A 22,393-nucleotide genomic window follows, 5' to 3' on the forward strand; every position below is an offset into this window, starting at 1 on the left:
TTTAATTAAACATATATACCAGTGATACAAATAGACAGTTTTTATATTTCCGTTTATTTTTAGTAAGTGGCGTGTTTTTATCTTATTATAGTGTGCAAATTTACACTATCCTGAACTGTCATATGCCCATTAGTCTAATAATTTTTAATGAACCATTTTTCACCTGTCTGATTGCAGAATTGAGAGTATGCTGAAGACAAAATTAACATTTAAAGATTTTTATTAATTAAAACATTTGAGATTATTTCTTTCACTAAAATGTTCAAATGGCATTAAAAATTTGAATACACATTGAATAAAAGTTAAACTATTATGATAACATGTATGATTAAATATGATAATTTTTAGGGCTATGATAAACAGCTTTTTATAATCTGGCAGTGCTGGTTGTGCTACTTGTTGCATAAACACTATAGGTATCATTTGCAACAAGAGAAAGCCATTATAATTTGTTTTTCTCTTTTCTGTGATCTGGCAAAAGTCACTAATCTGGCACATTACAGGACCTGATGATGCCAGATTATTAATGATTAATCTGTATTTGATTACCATGGGTAAGAAAAGATCATATAATTATTTATCACTTAAAATTTTGATTATTTTGACTCTTTCATGCTAGCATTAACCAGGCAATTAAAATATAGCAAAATTGTTGATGGTATATCTCTAAATACCAAAAATTAATCTGAATAAAACTTTATGCAAATTGTTGTATTGGAGTACAGTAGAGTGTCGTTTATCCGAATCAATTGGGGACTGGGGTTGTTCGGATAACTTATTTTTCGGATAACCGATTATGTATGAAAAAATATATTAACCTATCCCGTATTGAAATTTTTCTCCGTTGCGTTGCTTTGCATTGAATTTTCGTCGATGTTAAGCCTAATGTAAACTTTTTAAAATAATAATTGTGGCTATTGTGTCGTTAAAAATGATTTCTTTATGTTTTACAAACAAAATAAATACATTGAAAAATATAAAAACAAATAAAAATTATACTTTAGGCTGACTGGAATTCTTTCGGATAAACAACACTCTACTGTATTATTATTTCGAATAAACAAATTTTATTTCTATATAGTGAAATATATCAAACTTCAAATCAAGGAGCCCTTTTTCTTTTCATTTGAAACATTTTGTGAATTTACCGTATCATCATCAGTGATCTCAAACATTTTAATGCAATAATAGAGTTTTAAACATTTCTAAATTCTAGAAATACTGTATTTAATTTGTTTTTATTTTTTCAACATTCATTTTTAATTTGAATGTTCAGTTTCAGATAGGTTCAATCTGCTTTGAGCTTTCCATTCCTAAAAAGTCAATTTACTGTTTTTAATAGGAATTGAAAATGCAAAGTTGATTGACCCTATCTAAAAGTCTACTAAACATTTAACAGTTTTAGAATTCAGTTTTTATTACCACTTTCCATACTTTTGACAATTCTTTTGCATCATTTTTATTTACTATTCCATGATCCCAACCTCCTACATAAATATAAATCTGTTCTTGTATTATTGTTTGTCTAAAAAAAACCAAATCATCAAAGGTAAATTTTTGTAACCAAATGATCTGGAAATTGTTTATTTGATGTAAAATTACCAAATCTGGCAACTTAATAAAATAAAAAAATTAAAATAAAACATGCACAGATAGTTAAATTACACCAAATTGTGTCTGTGAAATGGCAAAAATTTCATTTGCAATGATATATATTATTATGGATATTCATCTCTCACTGAAGGCTAGTGTGGCACTGCATGGGGGCATGTGTGAATACTTCAGCCAAATTCAAAGAAACAATATTATTAATCACTGACACTGTTGAAAGTTTGTGGAACTGATTGGACATATCACTTATTTATACAAATTAAAATTTAGATTGAACTTTTCTGTTAAATGTTGCTGTGAAGTCCCATTGTACTGGTACATGCTTTATACTCTTTCCAGTTTTTGAATGTTGATGAGTCCATTTGACTTTTGCAATGTTTCTCAGATGTGATTTTCATTACTCCATAGCAACTTGAGACTTTTTTATATATCTTTCATAGCTAAGATTGTGCCTACTATAGACCTGTTCAAGCCATACTGCCTAGCAACATCAGACATCTTGTGCCCACTTTCTACCTTGGCTATTATCTCTTACTTGGTTTCTATAGTGAGCACAGTTCTTGACACTCCTCTTTTTAGCTCCACAATATTATCAGTTTCTTTTTTAAATAAAAAATTCAGCACTTACAAGAATTCAGAGAACAGAAATCAACTAGCCCACAAAAATTATTTAAATGCAAGGCTGGATGAAATTCAAAATTTGGTAATAAAATGTTAACGAATATCCGATGGGACAGTTAAACTTTCACCTTTCATAAATAAATCCCAACACAAAACTTAACAAATGCTCATCCAACAGTCTCGCAAAGACTATATAAAATCATTTGTCAGTAAGATAAACAAAAAGCTGGAATTACAAGGGAGAGTTTTAAAATTCAGAGGAATACTATCTGATCAGTATCAGGTTAAGCATTGAGGTTGGCATCTCCTGCTCTCTGAAAGGTTTTGAATTGTTACCTGAAGACAAATGAAAATCAGTCGGTATTGTTATTTTTTGTCACTTTTTTAATGTTTGTTTAGTAAAGTATTCGTTGTCTGATCATAAAAATCTTTCGTGAAAGTGTTTGTTATCCAATTTGTTCACTATCTGAACTGTTTGTTAACTGTATACCCACTGTATACATATCTCTGCTTTTCTACTTTCAAAGAAAATAAGCAATATTTTTTAATTAAAATAAATTTATAAATAATAATGTATTTAAAATGATCCATTTTTACTTTCCTGGATGTTATATATAACAGAGGAAAAATATGGTGATTAGTCAAAAAATAACATCTTTAAGATTTTTACATCTTTGGACTTGGGACTTTGAAACATTGAGAAATGCAGAGTTGGGAGTATTTTTTTATGTGTGTTGATATTTGTGTGTAAGGGAGCACAATTTTGTTCACCCACCTTGAAGCTTAGTAACTCTGTCTTTTGTCAAAAATTTCTGTAACTTTTCAGAGTTTGTGTATTAGGGGTTTAATGCTATTAAACTTTGGTGGTTAAAGATCAAGTTGATAGGAGGATAGATATGTCATATCTCAAATGGGATCGGACTTAATGAAGATTTTACTTGTTACTAGCATTTGCAATTTTTTATAAACTCATCTCTATGCTCAAAATAAGGCTTTTTGCCAATTTATAATAATTTATAATTAATATAATTTTTAAATAAAATTTCATAACAGATGGTGCCAGATAATTTTAATTCTTGTTGAGAAAGTTATGCAACTTGTTGCTAGTTTTTATTTTTTTATTGTTTTGTTTGATATGTTTTTTTTTTGTAAAAATTTATTTTTGAAGTTAAAATTTTCTTATATTAAACTGACAGTGATTGTATTGTAGTTAATCATTGTACAATAATTTAATTCTGTAATGGATATTATAAACTTTGCTATAACGTGTTTCTGAATTAACATTTAAGTACAGTAATTCATCAAATAAATATAATCTGATAACAAATATTGTTATAAAGATTTTTCTTTTGGAAGATATAATATATCTGTAATAATAAAACTTTCATCAATAAAAATAAACATCAGCAATTTCATGGTCAAACAACTAGAAAATTAGTGATACATTAAGGGTTTAACCTATCCCGTATTGAAATTTTTCTCCGTTGCGTGTCGCTTCGTGTTGAATTTTNAATCTGTGAAATCATAACTGTGACTTATACCGACGTCCTGTCTGTCTCTTTTCTCCGTTATCACCAGGCTATGAGTCACGTAATTGTAAAATTGGAAATCTACGATGGAAAAGTGACAAATCGAAAGTATCATGAGTGGGGTATTATGATGCATGCACAGGCATACGTGGACTAGAGCAATAGAGGAAAAAGAAAGGGAAGAGTTTGCTCTTCCATTTCTTTTTCCTCTATCACTCTAGTCCACGACATCAGTCTAGACAAGCGCTTAAAAAGAAGGATAGGCAGGGACAGACCCTCAGATGTGCGACGATTCTCGAACGAATAGGTGTGTACGTGTGCTGCTCTTTGTAATTATAAATTGTGAATACATGTGACTAATATTTTCTTTTTTATTTTCTGCATGTTATAAGTTATAAATAAATATAAACAAACAACACTACCTGATAACATTAAATCTAAATACCAAAATGATTAATTTACTGTGTTTTTGTTATTTCTCACTCCTGTTTTAGGTATTCGGCTGAATAGTGATTTAAATATTCGGTATTTGGCCGAATAGCGAAATATAGGCCGAATACCGAATAGTAACCAAATATTCGTTACATCACTAGTAGCCAGTATAACAAAGTGAAAAAGAATATACTGGCCAGGCAAAAGAAAACATATCCTAATATAGTTCATGCAAAAAAAAAAATATGTCCATATTTTGATGTCATATAATTAAATACTAACTATATTCCTATCAGAAACTGCCTTCAAATATTGATGTTAGATACAAAATGAAAAAAATAATAAATTTTTACAGGTGTGAGGTGTAAAATAAATTCAATAACAATTTTTTGCATTTTTCCAACAATTGTTTAAAGTGGACTTATTTGCTTTTGCATGGCACCTCCACAGTTGTTGTAAAGCAATGGTTGAAGTAATGTTATTTCTAGGGAACTTAAGAATTAGTTTACGATTATTAAAAAACTTTTCGTAATTTTACAAAATTTTAAGATTAAGACTCATTTTCTCTCTCAACCATTTCCAGAATTAAAGTAGAAATCCACAATTCTTTACATTAATAATATAGTTCAGATTTTTTTTCCTCAAAATTAATCAAACTTTGCCTGTTTTGATGACAAAGTTTTCACTTGAACTGAGGTTATATGGCATGTTTCTCTTACATTACTGGCAAGAAGAACCCCACAGTGTTGCTAGATCATTTGCTATGAAACCAGTCTCATTAATTTATTTACAGACCTCGTATATCATAATGCAGGAAAGGGTGACAAATATATTAAAACACTTTTATCCATTTTGATAACTTTATTGATATCCTATTGGTGTTCAAAAGTTTCATGTAATTTCACTAAACTCTTGTTCTAAGCTTGTATTCATCTCTCTTTTTTGATGATAAACATGTAGTGTTGTTATTCTTTTTTTCACTAATGCCTGTATATTGCAGTTTGTGGCTTTTCTTTTTGAGATAAGCAGAGCAAAGCAGAATCTTATAGATTCCACTTTTTTCTGATCACTCATTAAAAGCTTAAAAGACATTGTTATGTCTTTTTATAATTGTATTTAACAACTCATAATCCAATTTAATTACAGTGGAACCTCGCTTAATGAGCAAATAAATCTTTTTTACAAATGACTGGCTTAACAAGCGAAGTTTTGCATAACAAGTGATGAGTAGAGGGAAGTTCCGGATAGTGCACATGCTCCATCATGCTATTATCTGTGATTTTTTTTTTTTTTTCTACAAATCGAATTCTCATTTCAGGTTGGTTCATTTTATTCTAGAAGAAAAGATGATGATTCACACTCCTTAACAATGTATATTGTATAATTTTCTTTGAATAAACGTTATATATAAAATACCGTATTTACTCATGTATAAGACAATCTCCATATAGGATGAGATGTGATTTTAAAGATCAAAATAAAGAAAATTAGCTTTATCAATACAATTCTAATTTTATTTTGTTTAATCACAAATAAATTATCATCAAATGCACGTGTTAAAGCAAACAACCATGTTTTCTTGACACTATCACCTTTTGTCTGCTCGGACTCTCCCTCCAAAGCTTTGTTATAATTCTCCTCTTTTTCACTATTACTCCACAAAGCCTCGTCCTCTGATCCATCGAATGAATTTAAAATGCAGTATTTCCTGAATGACTGCTATCAGCTTTTGAAGATTGCTTTTTCAGGCACCTGATACCTATGTGGCAAAACCAAAAGATTATAATGCATGTAACAGGAAAAAGTTTATTTTTAATGATTCAGAATGTATAAATATTCATTAAAAATATTAATTTAACAAATATGAAAAAAACTACATTTATAATCATTGCTAAGTGACCAGCTATTTTTGGATCATCTCTTTAAAAGCAACATTCACCTTGACCTCGATAGCACTCTACTGTAATGGCAGCATGAACTATATACTGGTTCACAAGAATTATTGCAAAAATGCAAAGCATTCTTCACTCACACGTATAGAACGACCTAGGTTTTTGAAGCAGTGAAAAATGAATAAAAACATCATTTTATACGCAAGTAAATATGGTATTTGAGTATTTTTTCAGCATGGAATGCATTATCATATTTTACATTAATTTCTATGGGAAAAATCGTTTCACTTAATAAGTGTTTTGCATTATGAGCAAGGTTCTGGAATGAATTACGCTCATTAAGTGAGGTTCCACTGTAACTGCAAATGATTGTCCAAATAGTAGCCCAATAATTCGGCAGATTGTTTGGAGTTAATTTTTTATAACCATGTGTAGATACACTTACCACTATTTTCTTTCAAAAATTTGAACAGAAAGGCCTTGATGGTTTTATTGCCAAGGTGTTTAAGGCCTCAACCAGACACTCTGTGGCCTGGGATTGAATCTGGATGAGCAACTCCATAGGAATTTTTCATGAGCATCATTCCCAGATATGTTTGACTTATCCTTCACACTTTGTCTCCATTGTGGGTCTGGCTGAACCCATGATGGGTTTGGGGAAAAAGTCCTCTTAATGTCCATAGGGCAGAGAGTTAAAAATGGAATGAAGGGTGGGATCTTAAAAAAACTTCATGAGTATCCTTCTATTGTTGATCCATTTTGATGACTTCATTTATATTTGTTACGTAATAAAATTTGCTAGAACAAGTCATAATGAAAATTTTATTTTGAAGATAGGTATTTAATTACATAATCACATGATTTTTGTTTTAATATTTTGATAATATATTATTTATATAATAAAATACTGACAGGGATGTAGTGAGCCTTAATTGCCTTATGTTGGCATGTGTTCCTGCAGTTGCTTCTCCACCAGTCTTTTTGTGGAACCTATATATACACATCGTTCTAGACTGCATATTTTAATATCAAAAAACACTTACTACAACACCTTTTCTTGCAGTCGACGTTTATTAGAAAACTTTCAAACGTTTTCGGTCTTATTAAAAGACCTTTCTCAAGAAAATAAGATTAAATAAATAACAAACATTGTAAATCGAACACTTAATACAAATAACTCTTTTTTGAATCTTTCGAACTGGCTTATAATCCGTTGCGAATGACGTCAGTGTAAACTTAGCAACGGAAATATAAAAAATATTACATAAATATTTAAATCTAAATACGTATAGTTGCCATCTCCCTACATTATTCAAAAGTACGTAATCTGAGATACATAGTGACTACTTCCTTCAATTATTAATATTATAATAAGCTAGAGGACCATGCTGCTGATATTTTAGTCGCTTCCCGGAAGTNTTTTTGTTAACCATTGCCATCATATATTATGTTTATTTTACAATGGCATATAATTTTGTATTTTTAAATTTTTGTGTTCCATGCTCATGCAAAGAGCAATTTGAAAATGTGTTCTGTCTCTAGATAATGTTCCATCTGTCATATTACCTGAAGAAAACAGTTATATATTGTCAAACTTGCTGGTACTCTTTAATTAAACATATATACCAGTGATACAAATAGACAGTTTTTATATTTCCGTTTATTTTTAGTAAGTGGCGTGTTTTTATCTTATTATAGTGTGCAAATTTACACTATCCTGAACTGTCATATGCCCATTAGTCTAATAATTTTTAATGAACCATTTTTCACTTGTCTGATTGCAGAATTGAGAGTATGCTGAAGACAAAATTAACATTTAAAGATTTTTATTAATTAAAACATTTGAGATTATTTCTTTCACTAAAATGTTCAAATGGCATTAAAAATTTGAATACACATTGAATAAAAGTTAAACTATTATGATAACATGTATGATTAAATATGATAATTTTTAGGGCTATGATAAACAGCTTTTTATAATCTGGCAGTGCTGGTTGTGCTACTTGTTGCATAAACACTATAGGTATCATTTGCAACAAGAGAAAGCCATTATAATTTGTTTTTCTCTTTTCTGTGATCTGGCAAAAGTCACTAATCTGGCACATTACAGGACCTGATGATGCCAGATTATTAATGGTTAATCTGTATTTGATTACCATGGGTAAGAAAAGATCATATAATTATTTATCACTTAAAATTTTGATTATTTTGACTCTTTCATGCTAGCATTAACCAGGCAATTAAAATATAGCAAAATTGTTGATGGTATATCTCTAAATACCAAAAATTAATCTGAATAAAACTTTATGCAAATTGTTGTATTGGAGTACAGTAGAGTGTCGTTTATCCGAATCAATTGGGGACTGGGGTTGTTCGGATAACTTATTTTTCGGATAACCGATTATGTATGAAAAAATATATTAACCTATCCCGTATTGAAATTTTTCTCCGTTGCGTTGCTTTGCATTGAATTTTCGTCGATGTTAAGCCTAATGTAAACTTTTTAAAATAATAATTGTGGCTATTGTGTCGTTAAAAATGATTTCTTTATGTTTTACAAACAAAATAAATACATTGAAAAATATAAAAACAAATAAAAATTATACTTTAGGCTGACTGGAATTCTTTCGGATAAACAACACTCTACTGTATTATTATTTCGAATAAACAAATTTTATTTCTATATAGTGAAATATATCAAACTTCAAATCAAGGAGCCCTTTTTCTTTTCATTTGAAACATTTTGTGAATTTACCGTATCATCATCAGTGATCTCAAACATTTTAATGCAATAATAGAGTTTTAAACATTTCTAAATTCTAGAAATACTGTATTTAATTTGTTTTTATTTTTTCAACATTCATTTTTAATTTGAATGTTCAGTTTCAGATAGGTTCAATCTGCTTTGAGCTTTCCATTCCTAAAAAGTCAATTTACTGTTTTTAATAGGAATTGAAAATGCAAAGTTGATTGACCCTATCTAAAAGTCTACTAAACATTTAACAGTTTTAGAATTCAGTTTTTATTACCACTTTCCATACTTTTGACAATTCTTTTGCATCATTTTTATTTACTATTCCATGATCCCAACCTCCTACATAAATATAAATCTGTTCTTGTATTATTGTTTGTCTAAAAAAAACCAAATCATCAAAGGTAAATTTTTGTAACCAAATGATCTGGAAATTGTTTATTTGATGTAAAATTACCAAATCTGGCAACTTAATAAAATAAAAAAATTAAAATAAAACATGCACAGATAGTTAAATTACACCAAATTGTGTCTGTGAAATGGCAAAAATTTCATTTGCAATGATATATATTATTATGGATATTCATCTCTCACTGAAGGCTAGTGTGGCACTGCATGGGGGCATGTGTGAATACTTCAGCCAAATTCAAAGAAACAATATTATTAATCACTGACACTGTTGAAAGTTTGTGGAACTGATTGGACATATCACTTATTTATACAAATTAAAATTTAGATTGAACTTTTCTGTTAAATGTTGCTGTGAAGTCCCATTGTACTGGTACATGCTTTATACTCTTTCCAGTTTTTGAATGTTGATGAGTCCATTTGACTTTTGCAATGTTTCTCAGATGTGATTTTCATTACTCCATAGCAACTTGAGACTTTTTGATATATCTTTCATAGCTAAGATTGTGCCTACTATAGACCTGTTCAAGCCATACTGCCTAGCAACATCAGACATCTTGTGCCCACTTTCTACCTTGGCTATTATCTCTTACTTGGTTTCTATAGTGAGCACAGTTCTTGACACTCCTCTTTTTAGCTCCACAATATTATCAGTTTCTTTTTTAAATAAAAAATTCAGCACTTACAAGAATTCAGAGAACAGAAATCAACTAGCCCACAAAAATTATTTAAATGCAAGGCTGGATGAAATTCAAAATTTGGTAATAAAATGTTAACGAATATCCGATGGGACAGTTAAACTTTCACCTTTCATAAATAAATCCCAACACAAAACTTAACAAATGCTCATCCAACAGTCTCGCAAAGACTATATAAAATCATTTGTCAGTAAGATAAACAAAAAGCTGGAATTACAAGGGAGAGTTTTAAAATTCAGAGGAATACTATCTGATCAGTATCAGGTTAAGCATTGAGGTTGGCATCTCCTGCTCTCTGAAAGGTTTTGAATTGTTACCTGAAGACAAATGAAAATCAGTCGGTATTGTTATTTTTTGTCACTTTTTTAATGTTTGTTTAGTAAAGTATTCGTTGTCTGATCATAAAAATCTTTCGTGAAAGTGTTTGTTATCCAATTTGTTCACTATCTGAACTGTTTGTTAACTGTATACCCACTGTATACATATCTCTGCTTTTCTACTTTCAAAGAAAATAAGCAATATTTTTTAATTAAAATAAATTTATAAATAATAATGTATTTAAAATGATCCATTTTTACTTTCCTGGATGTTATATATAACAGAGGAAAAATATGGTGATTAGTCAAAAAATAACATCTTTAAGATTTTTACATCTTTGGACTTGGGACTTTGAAACATTGAGAAATGCAGAGTTGGGAGTATTTTTTTATGTGTGTTGATATTTGTGTGTAAGGGAGCACAATTTTGTTCACCCACCTTGAAGCTTAGTAACTCTGTCTTTTGTCAAAAATTTCTGTAACTTTTCAGAGTTTGTGTATTAGGGGTTTAATGCTATTAAACTTTGGTGGTTAAAGATCAAGTTGATAGGAGGATAGATATGTCATATCTCAAATGGGATCGGACTTAATGAAGATTTTACTTGTTACTAGCATTTGCAATTTTTTATAAACTCATCTCTATGCTCAAAATAAGGCTTTTTGCCAATTTATAATAATTTATAATTAATATAATTTTTAAATAAAATTTCATAACAGATGGTGCCAGATAATTTTAATTCTTGTTGAGAAAGTTATGCAACTTGTTGCTAGTTTTTATTTTTTTATTGTTTTGTTTGATATGTTTTTTTTTGTAAAAATTTATTTTTGAAGTTAAAATTTTCTTATATTAAACTGACAGTGATTGTATTGTAGTTAATCATTGTACAATAATTTAATTCTGTAATGGATATTATAAACTTTGCTATAACGTGTTTCTGAATTAACATTTAAGTACAGTAATTCATCAAATAAATATAATCTGATAACAAATATTGTTATAAAGATTTTTCTTTTGGAAGATATAATATATCTGTAATAATAAAACTTTCATCAATAAAAATAAACATCAGCAATTTCATGGTCAAACAACTAGAAAATTAGTGATACATTAAGGGTCAAAAGGGTTAAAGAAAATTAAGTAATGTTAAATCAGTTAATATTTCATAATGTTATTAAATTATTAAAACTCTTTTTTCATATTTAGAAAATATGAAGAGAGAGAAATATATAAATAATTCAAGAAAATTGTTATAAATACAATAATTTTATCAGTAATAAATTTTCTTGTTAATGACAATTATTTTATTTTGGTATTAGTGAATGGAAGTAACTGAAAAAATTATTCTTAGAATAACAAATGCAATTTTGCATCTCACTCAATTTTTTATGAATCTTTCTCTTTGAATGGGGACATAAATTTACAGTATTTTATAAAAATATGGTAATTTTACAACTATCTTATACTACTATTAATAATAGATTTTTTATTGCATAGAAAGGAGTTGTCTTGTCTAGTTCATTTAATGAGAGAGCTTCTTATACAATAGATAAGATAAATCTATCAAATTTAAATTTATTGATAAGTTTGTTAATAAAATATCCTCTAGATTTAAATCTTTGATTAAATGAAATATTATTCTGGAGTTTGAAATTTATTATCCTATTTAAGTGGATAGTATTTTTGATTTATATTAATTACTATTGAATTTGTTTTAAATAATTTACTGTAAATGAAATTGAAATTTATTACCATGCCATTTGCTCAGAGAGAACTTACTAACATTTTTAATTATATAATACAGTTATTTATTGTAATCACTTTCTTCACCCATTCTTTAGATAACAGCAGTATTAATTTTTTTTTACTTCTATTTTATCAATGTTATAAAATGAATGAATAGCATTTCTGTATTTCTATACTTATCTAACAAACAAAGTTTGATATCAGATTAACGTTCATACTCAAGTGAGATTTTATAATCAGAGTTAGGAGTTAACTAGTTACTATTCATTTTACTATAATTACACAAATGATATATTGATTAAATTCCAATTCTGACAATTGAACTCGGTTATGAATATAAATGGTTCTCTAAGATATTGTAGGCACGACTTTAATAATTATAAACAAATAGATTTTATAAAATTTTTATTGTAATTCATGAAGAAAATTTGCATGAATGTTTGATGAGCAAGATTTTAAAGTTAAAAATTTACAAATTACTATAAAAGACAATAAAAAAATTTATTTCAAAGTGTTATATAGTTTATACCAAAACTTTTTTATTACAGCTGATATTATTTCTTGTGTGGAATTTAATCATGATGGAGACCTCTTAGCTACAGGTGACAAAGGTGGAAGAGTAGTAATATTTCAAAGAGATCCAATTGTAAGTCTATTACAAACAATTTGAGATAATGCACCCATATCAAATAGTTTAAGATACTGACATTATTAAGAGAAAACACTAAGTAGAAGAAACAAATTCATATATTTTAAGTAATAATTTTATATCATATGAAAGATTTTTATGAAAATATCTTGTTATAAAGTTAATGGAATAGTTGAGTAATAATGTTGAAATTATTCAATGAATGAGGGGGAAAAAATGAATGAAAATCATTCCATTCATATTAGATGTTATGTAATATGAAAGAAAAGTGCAATGACTGTAGCATTTTAAATACAGCAAACATTGATGATAAAGGGAATTTAAAATTGTTATTTTATTAAAATGTTGTATATATAAATGGTGACCCATTTAATAATACTTGAATATTCTGAGAAATTTACATCCTCTGAAAAAATGTTAAGACAAAATCTACTGTCATGTGGACCACAAGATGGCACTGTTGGTTTCTTCTTACATAGTGCTATTAAGTCATCAGTGAAAATGAGATCAACTGGTTTTTCTTAAATGGAACTCCTATTTTTTTCATATTATGATTCTACATCAAAAGCAAAAACTTTTATCTAAAACATTTTTTTTTTCAAAAGCTACACTTATCAGAAGTTAAGTATTTGAGGTTTTACTCAGTAGCCACTCTGTGTGCATGTGAATCTGTGGGTAGCTGTGAAATTCATTAAAGAAAAGGATGAAAAGTGCTTTAAAAAATTATTAGGAAGTTATTATTTGGTGGAATCATTCTTTTCTTCAATAATGACTGATGCGAAACTTGTGCCACAATGTGTTAAGGCTATCAAGCTTGTAATAAAGAGATGGTCTTGATTCCACCAAATAATAATAGTTTCCTAATGATTTAAAGGACTCTTTCTTTTTCAATGAAATGCATGCATATCTAAGGATTCATTTATGTATGGTGTGATGGCTACATAAAATTTCAAATGATCTTAACTTTTGATAAGTGCATTTTTCAAAGAAAAAAAAACAATTTTAGATAAGTTTGTTTTTAATGTAGAATCATAATACAGTAATACCTCGACTTACTCTACCCTGACTTACCCCGATCTCGTCGATTTGTCTTTTGTTTGAATGCCACGCAACTCTTGTTACTCATTCCCCCACACTATTATTCAGCTTACATGTTTGGACGTGTCGCGCAGAATCGATGCATAGCTACAATTTATTTTGTGTTATTTATTTCTGTGTTTGTTATATCTATGGAGACTTGAGAGACTCTATGTGGTGATTTCTTGTAACTGTGAATGAATCAAAAGACGAGATAAGATTAACGAGAGCATTTATTAACTTACATACATCCGACTTGGATTTTACACAAATTGCAAAATTATACCTCGACTTACGCGGTTATCGCTCAGTCCCACGTAACGTGTACGTTCGGGGTATTACTGTATGCAACAAAAAATGAAGGTTTCCATTTAAGAAAATGTAGTTGGTTCCAATTTGACCAATACAAATTCGAAATGTTAATATATAATAATTAAATATCTAAACAATATATTAAATTATATTTAGATTTTTACTGTTCTAACAAATAGTTATTTGTTGTTTTTTATTATTATTTTTATATTATACATATTATTTAGAATATTCTGTATGTTTGAAATTTTAAAATTCTTTATTATTTCTGGAAACATTATAATGAAAGTGCTACAATTTTATGTGGGTAATCCATAGTTGTATATAAACTTTAATAGCATATACTGCATACATTTTGAAAACAGGACATTTACTGGTATGCAGTTTAGAGGATACTATCTCATACATTAAAATTGTACATTACTGTATACATTTTTTTTATTTTTATTTTTTTTTACTGTTGTTGACAATTCAATCTAGAAATAATTATAAAAAGTAAATGAAACAGAAAAATGGAATATTGAGACAGACCTTTCTGAACTGTGTTACAAAATACAAAATGGCTGCTGATAAACAAAACATTTTTTACCATATTGCTTCACTTTTTATTTTTCAAATAATGTTAATGTGTGAAATAAAATACAGTCGACCCCCCCTATAACATGGTAGATATGTTTTGGTTTTTATGAATCTATTTACTATGAGTCCAGCTAATCACAGCCCAGCACGTATGCAGTTTACGGACTACGGCTGTTTGAAAGGTTTCTTCCATAAAATTAATCGATTCTAGACTAATTTGACTCAACATTTCCAAAATACGTATAATTTTTTGGGAATAATCCATATAAACTATGCTATAAACAAAAAATTGTAGGATTACTTTCCGAGTGTGCACAGTTTGACTAAGCCATTGCTTAAGCTTGTTTTCATTGTGGAGCTTGTCATCGAATGGTGCTCGCATGCTTCCTGATAAATTATTTTTTTTGCGAAAAATTCACTGAACTTTGGAGACATCATTAAATAATAAATGATGTCTCCAAGCAAATTTTTCGCAGAAAAATAACTTATCAGAAAATGCACACATGCCGCTCCGCGACGAAAACAAGCTTAAGCAATGGCTTAAGTCATCGAACGGTGCACACTCGGTAAGTAATCCTACAATTTTTTTTATAGCATAGTTTATATGGATTATTTCCAAAAAAATTATACGTATTTTGGAAATGTTGAGTCGAATTAGTCTAGAATCGATTAATTTTATGGAAGAAAACCTTTCAAACAGCCGTAGTCCGTAAACTGCGTACGTGCCGGGCTGTGATTGGTTCATGTATTCAAGGACTCTTAGAACATCAATTTCATAAAGAACGGAATGTATCTACTGTGTTATAGGGGGTCTACTGTATACATACCAGCAATGTCTTCAAAAAAACTTTATTGAAGTTATTGACAGATCGCAAAGCAGTTGTGAACTTTACAGACTGCACAAAGAAAGAGAAAAAAAACAATTATATAAAAAAACCGGGATTTTTATTTTTAAAACATGGGATGAGATCTTGTGCTCTTCTACGAGTACTATCGTTGAGGAGTTGTAAAACGTGGACATCTAACATTCCCTATTAACTCTGAGCACAATGAATGCATATTTAGAGCACATCTATGGGTTTCTAAATGAGGTCTTGGCAGAGGCTTTGTAAAGATGTCAGCAACCATTTCTTGCATTGGACAATACACAACTTTTGTTATGTTCTTTCTCTGGAGATCTCTGATGTGATGATACTTTGTGTGTACGTGTTTCAGTCTTGTGTTTTTCACTTTGTGAAAGTTTTATTGTTGCTTGATTATCTTCTATAATCTTGATTGACAGATTTTGCTTTAGCTCAAGTTCTTCTGTCAGAAGTAAAACCTACAGAAGTTTTTGCATAGCACTTGCTAAAGAAACATATTCGGCTTCTGTTGAAGACAGAGCTACACAGTTTTGTTTCCTTGATTTCCATGATATGCAATTTTCTCNCCCATTCATGCAACAATGTATCTACTAAGATTTATAATAATAAAAAAAAAATTAAATATTGAAAATGATGTGATGGTGTTTCTATGGCTGTTTATTTTTAAGTTCCAGAATGTAAATGGCTTATGTTGTGACTATAATTGTAAAATTATGTCTTGTGATTCCCTAGTAGAGAGTCTGAGTTGGTGGCAAATCTCATTGATACCAGGTTGATAAAACAAGTCCTTAATGAACAACATGTAAGAAGTATAGAAACCCTGGAAATTTACAAAGCCTCCTTAAAAGAAATTTGCAAGAATCAAAAAGACTGAAACTTTATCTGCTGCCTGGAACTTGTTTTATGAGAACAATCCAAACTCTGCTAGAGGCTCATGAATTATAATTTTACAAATATGAAGTCACAACATAAATCATCACATATCCAAAACTTACAAAATACACAGCCACAGAAAATATGGTTACATCATTTTCAATTTTTAAAAAAATATATTTTTAATCTTAGGCATGTTATCTCATGAGTGGACATTCTAATATAGAGCATTGACATTTAGAATGTTTAACAGACCCGAAGCAGCCATATCAAAGGAGCAAAAAACATTTGTCTGAAAGAAAAATGAAACCATAATTGCACTTAAAGATGTGTTCTTTTTAGTATTTAAACATTTTTCTGGCTTGGAATCTATTGAACCATTTTGTTTTCTTAATTTTTTTAAGGCATTTCATTTAAAATGCTTCAAATTTTTAAATTTCTTTTTTTTAATACCCTTATTTTTGAAGTATAAGCCAGAGTTGGGAGAATTATAGTTTGTAATGTCTTAGTTTTAACTGTTTTGGAATATGGCTGACTGTTCATTGGAGATTATGATATTGTAATTCTGTGCTTTACTGTCTTTAGGGTGTTAATATTACTTGTAAAAAATGTTCTGAGATAATTAGATCTATTGACTTTTTCCTCTCTGTTCATTTTTGAGGCAAAGATTTATTGATTCTTGCTCTCTACCAGTTGTTACTTTAGTTTTGTTAATTTTATTCCATAAGTCTTTGCTATTTGGTTAAATTTAGAAAACTTGCTCATAAAATTATCTTTGGTGTGTGATGATAATACTATGTCATCAACACACTCTAAGTTATTGAGATTGTATCTGTGTATTTTAATTCTTTCCTTTCAATGTCTTCTGCCACAATTACATCTGTGAACAGGTTGAAGAGAGAGAAAATTGACAGCTTTGTACTACTAATATATCTATGTTAAATTTTTTTGTTATTAGGTTGTGATATTTTATTACAGCTGTTGCAAATTTATGATATATGTTTTAGAAAGTTGATAATATCAAGTGGATTTGGTTTTGTACCAAGATTTCAATCAAATGATCTCTACTAACTGAATAAAAAGTTAGCATGAAATGTATGAAGCCTCAAAATGATAATATAGTGTCTTATATTATAGAGTCAATAATGCTCTATAATATTGTGATGATAAGATTGACTGATGCTTGAAACCTGTTTGTTATTCATTTATTATTTTTCTGTAAGTTGTTTAATCTGTTTTGTAGCATTCTTGAAAATATTTTGTACACATAGCTGAAAAGCATTGTAGATCTGTAATTATTGCAGTTTTTTCTAGATTTTTTTTTGTGTGTGAATTTTAATCTTGTTTTGTGTTTAGAATTATTCTTGCTCTCCAGTCTTCTGGTTTTGTACTTGGCATAAGAATTTTGTTGAATAGTTTTGTTAGGAATTATATTGTTATTTTTTCTTGTCCAGATTGCTGTTTGATCAATGCTTGAATTTTTTATAATTTTTCATTTTTGTGATGGTTGGTTGTACTTTGGAAATATTTCTAAATATTGATTTTTGTTCTGTGCTTACTATTTTCAGCTGTAAACTTGACTCTCTATCTTTGGTGGTTTTTTATAATGAGAGGTCATGGAAAGAAGTTTATATCTTTAATCACACTCTAGAATTATTTGGATACATTATTTTTGTGTGCAAATTTACACAGTTCTGCTTTTTTTATTTTTATAAGCCATCTTTCTTTGCTTTTCTGCATAAGTGAGTCTAATTGGTTTTTTAAAATTTTTTATAATTTGATCTTCAGCAAAGTTGTTCATTTGGAAGATATTTTTTAGTTTTATTTTATTTAGAATTTTGGTGTAATTCAGTCATTGTTTGGTTTTACTCTTGATCCAATTGCACTTACTGCTTTCAAGGATGATTTTTCTATTTACACAATTATGTACCTCGAAGCCTGTTACCAATGTGCAATTAACCTCAAAAAACGAAAAATTAAAATTTCATGAACGTTTTCGAACCTCAATGGTTCTTCTTTAGGCAGTGACAAATTTCCATTAGAATGTCATTAAATACCTATTCGTAATTGATTATATTTCAGTGTTGGATAAAGTGAAGTTTTCTATTTACTTACTGTTTGTTTTTGTTGATCTTCTGTTTCTTTTATTTGGTGTTTGAATTGGATTTTAGCTTTACTGATCTCTGTATTTTTCAATAAAGTTTTCTTTTGAGCATATTTTTTTCGTAATATTTAAATTTTTTTTATACTCAAATATTCATGATCAATAAGAGCTGGATTTATGTGTTTAAAAAAATTACAATATATGTACAGTATGTGCATATGCACTTAAAAATGTATTATGCAAGTTAAAAGTAATATACTTACAGTAATATACAATCGACCCCTCCCCCTATAACGCGGTAGATAAGTTCCACTTTATAAGAATTTCGCATTGTAGGAATCCTCAAATACATGAGCCAATCACAGCTCGGCACATGTGCAGTTTACGGACTATGGCTGTTTGAAAGGTTTTCTTCCATAAAAGTAATCGATTCTAGACTAATTTGACTCAACATTTCAAAAACACGTATAATTTTTTGGGAACAATCCATACAAACTATGCTATAAACAAAAAATTGTAGGATTACTTACCAAGTGTGCACCGTTCGACAACGCCATTGCTTAAGCTTGTTTTCGTCACGGAGCAGCGCACCAAACGGCAGTCGTGTTTTCTGATAAGTTATTTTTCTGAGAAAAATTTGTTGAACTTTGGAGACATCATTAATAGAAATAATTTTTATGGCCATTGAATAAAAAATGTTTCTTTCACAAGAAATGTATAAAATTACAGTACTGTATTAGACTTACAGTACCTAATTTAGGCCTATATACTGTACAGATGATAGTAAACTCAACTTACCCACCTAAACTCTCTGTAGCATGTAAGTAGTTTGGCTGCTCGTCCACTATTGGTCTAGATTCGACCAATCCTGTTGCGACACGAGTCAGCAATGACATTTTACCGCATTTTATGAGTCTCTTTTAGCGTCTTTATACAAATACGATCGCAATTTTTTCGCCACAATATATGAATCCGCATTATATGAAACCATGTTATAGGGGGGTCTACTGTACTTTAAAATTTGTAGGTTGAAATGCATGCGTATTTTACTTCTGCCTACAAGCAAATCTTTCTAAAATCTGTTAGATAACATTTTTTTAGGTGGAGGAGTTAAACATACTACAATAGGTGATTTAAGATTTAAAAATTATGACAACATAAAACAAAATTACATGCTTAACAAAATTTTATAACTTTTTATGCTACTTACTTAAGCATTATTGAACTTATATATATATATGAGGGTCATACTGGAAGTCATGAGTAACAATTTTTTTTATAAATCAGATTAATTTATTTTTGGAAAAACAAATATATTATTTTTCAGACTACTTATTTTTTCATATAATCTCCATATTTTTGGATTAATTTTTCCTACCATTGTGGAAGCTTGAAAATTCCATTATGATTGAACTTTGTTCCAGCACAGTACACAGTGCAAAAAAACTGGCACAGTGCTTTCTTGATGTTCTCCATTGTTTCATAGCATTGGCCTCTCATGTTTTCTTTTCAATTATCACCAAAAAGATGATAATTGGTTGATGCTAAATTAGGGCTGTAGACGGATGCAGAACTTTCACCTCATTTTCCAAATTTCCATGGTGTAAGGAGCAGCATTGGGCTTCATGTCATGCTGTAGGATGATCTTTCCAGGATGTTTATCACACTATGCACAACAGAGCTTGTGAAATGTCACAACATATCAAGCAGCATTAAAGGTTTACTCATTTCAAGAAATTTCACTAGAATTACCCCATCTGCATCTTAGAAAACAGAGCCCATAACTTTTCCAACTTATGGCACTGACTTTGCCTTCTTTTTTATTGTGGAATTGAGGTGGTGCCGTTCCATACTCTGCTGTTTTGTTTCAGGTGCATAATGGTGGAATCAACTTTCATTACCTGTCACAATATTCAGCAAGAAATTATCTCCTTCATTTCCATATCTCTTAAGAAGTTTTTTGCATTAGTTTTTCTCTGAATTTTGTTGTCATGAGTCAATAAATGGCAAACCATGGCACACACTTTCCAATCTCCTGAATTCTTGATCATCTCCTGGACTGCAATATACCCTATTCCAAGATTTGCTGCAATATCTTTCACAGGCTACAACATGGCATTGACATCAACATTAGCACTGGCTAGCTTTCATTGAGGCTCCAAAACCCATTCACAACTCAAAATTCCTGGTCTTGTTTATAGGTAGAACAATGTTACCTTAAAAAATCCTGAGTTATTAGTCTTTACTAATGGCTCAAAGTGCATGGAGGCACTGGCTGAAACTTTTTTGTATACTAAGATAGTCTTGAACTGTACTCTCAAAGATACAGACTTCATTCCAACTGTAGTGTAGTGCAGGCTGAGATTCTGGCCATCCTCCATGCTATTCAACAGACAACCACCAGATACAACAATAAGAGTATATCTATTCTCACAAATAGTGAGACTGTCATTAACTTAACCTGAAAGCAGATTTCTCACCCATTGGCCATTGAGATTCCTCACATCTTTGTTACATCTAACAACATCTACTCCATCTCCTGGACAAAGGCACATGTCAAATTTAGCAAGAGCATGCTGATGCTCTTGCTAAATCTTCTGCAAATGATTCCACCTTAGAAGTTACTTACAATAAGCTACCAGTTTCCTGAAAGACTGTCCTGAAAAGTAAGTACAGTCTTCATCCACTGTGCAGGGACATTCTAAACATCATCTCAACTAGTTTCAACGATTTTTCTATTGAGTGGACCAGAGGGTACTGTAGTACTCCAGGGAATGAAAGAGCTGACCAGCTGGCGCTGACTGTTGTGACATCTTCCCTGACTACTGTATTCTTCCAGCCTTGAGACTTAATCTTCTCTTTTGCAAGAAATGATTGAGATTTGGCAACATGATTGGGAATCTATTCCCCCAGATCACATCTCCAGGAGCTTCCTTCCAAGCATTGTGCGACATCTCCACAGTTGGTGGTTTAGTCCAAACTTTCAGCTGACTCGGTTTCTCACATGACATGGGCAGTTCAACACATATCTCTGTCAATTCCATAAGTCAAGTTCAAAGCTGTGCAGTTAGTGCTGAACCCCGCCCTCTTCTCCACAATATCTCTATACCTGCCCATGATTTATGACATAAGGCAACTTGTAAAACTTAATATCATGCTAAAAATGTGAATTGCCCCTGTGATCTGAGCCTCTTTCTTGAGAACAAAGACAACTACAGTGGTACCTCAGGATATGAATGCCCTGGGATATGAAATTTTCAAGATACGGCATGAAATTCGAACATATTTTTGCTCCATGATATGAACAAAATCTCACCATACGACGTTACATTCATTCGCAGTGCCATTTTTTATTCACTTCTGTTCATTGGTCTCAGTCCACGTGTTTGTTTTGTCGTGGAAGGGTCTTTCTCGATAAAGGAAATCTTGAGGTATTATCAGAAAGAGACTGATTTTATTGAAAAGGAACATCCCAAAAAGGTTCACACTGGCCGTATTGCTGCTTGGAGTAATGACATTTGTCTAAGTCATTTTAGAAACATTTTAAAAAGTAGGCAAAGCCAAACCTCTTTAGATAGATATTTTACCAAGTGATCTCTATCTAGTGAAAGTGCTGGTGGAAGTGAAGGAAAGAAAGCAAACAGCAGTGAATAAAAATTAAAAAATATATATATAAAACAACACTAATTTGTTTATCTTTTGTAAGTTATTTTTAAGTTATTGTTACTAAAACTTAACTTACATAACATAATGTATTATTTTCCTTCTCCCTCTTCTGCCACCAGTTTACACCTCCAAGATCATCTATCCTCAAAGGTAAAGTGCAAATAAAACTACATTTTTTTTTTTATCAATTATTATTCTATTATGATTATTTATACATTTACCACTATAAAATGCATTTTTCAGTGTTTTCCTTACTATAGTTATTT

At 30.0% G+C, this 22,393-nt stretch overlaps 1 protein-coding gene across 1 annotated transcript in view; it reads left to right on the top strand.

Moving 5' to 3' along the window:
• Positions 1-22,393, top strand: part of LOC111641522 (protein phosphatase PP2A 55 kDa regulatory subunit-like) — an 80,163-nt gene that overhangs the window by 11,797 nt on the left and 45,973 nt on the right. The window contains exon 3 of the mRNA XM_023387692.1: positions 12,553-12,650. Within this exon, the coding sequence (XP_023243460.1) occupies positions 12,553-12,650 (98 nt within the window). The remainder of the gene's footprint in view (positions 1-12,552; positions 12,651-22,393) is intronic.

Source organism: Centruroides sculpturatus, unplaced genomic scaffold (assembly GCF_000671375.1).
Source record: "Centruroides sculpturatus isolate CEXI.00-Female unplaced genomic scaffold, Cexi_2.0 scaffold1422, whole genome shotgun sequence".
In the NCBI taxonomy this organism is placed as follows: domain Eukaryota; kingdom Metazoa; phylum Arthropoda; class Arachnida; order Scorpiones; family Buthidae; genus Centruroides; species Centruroides sculpturatus.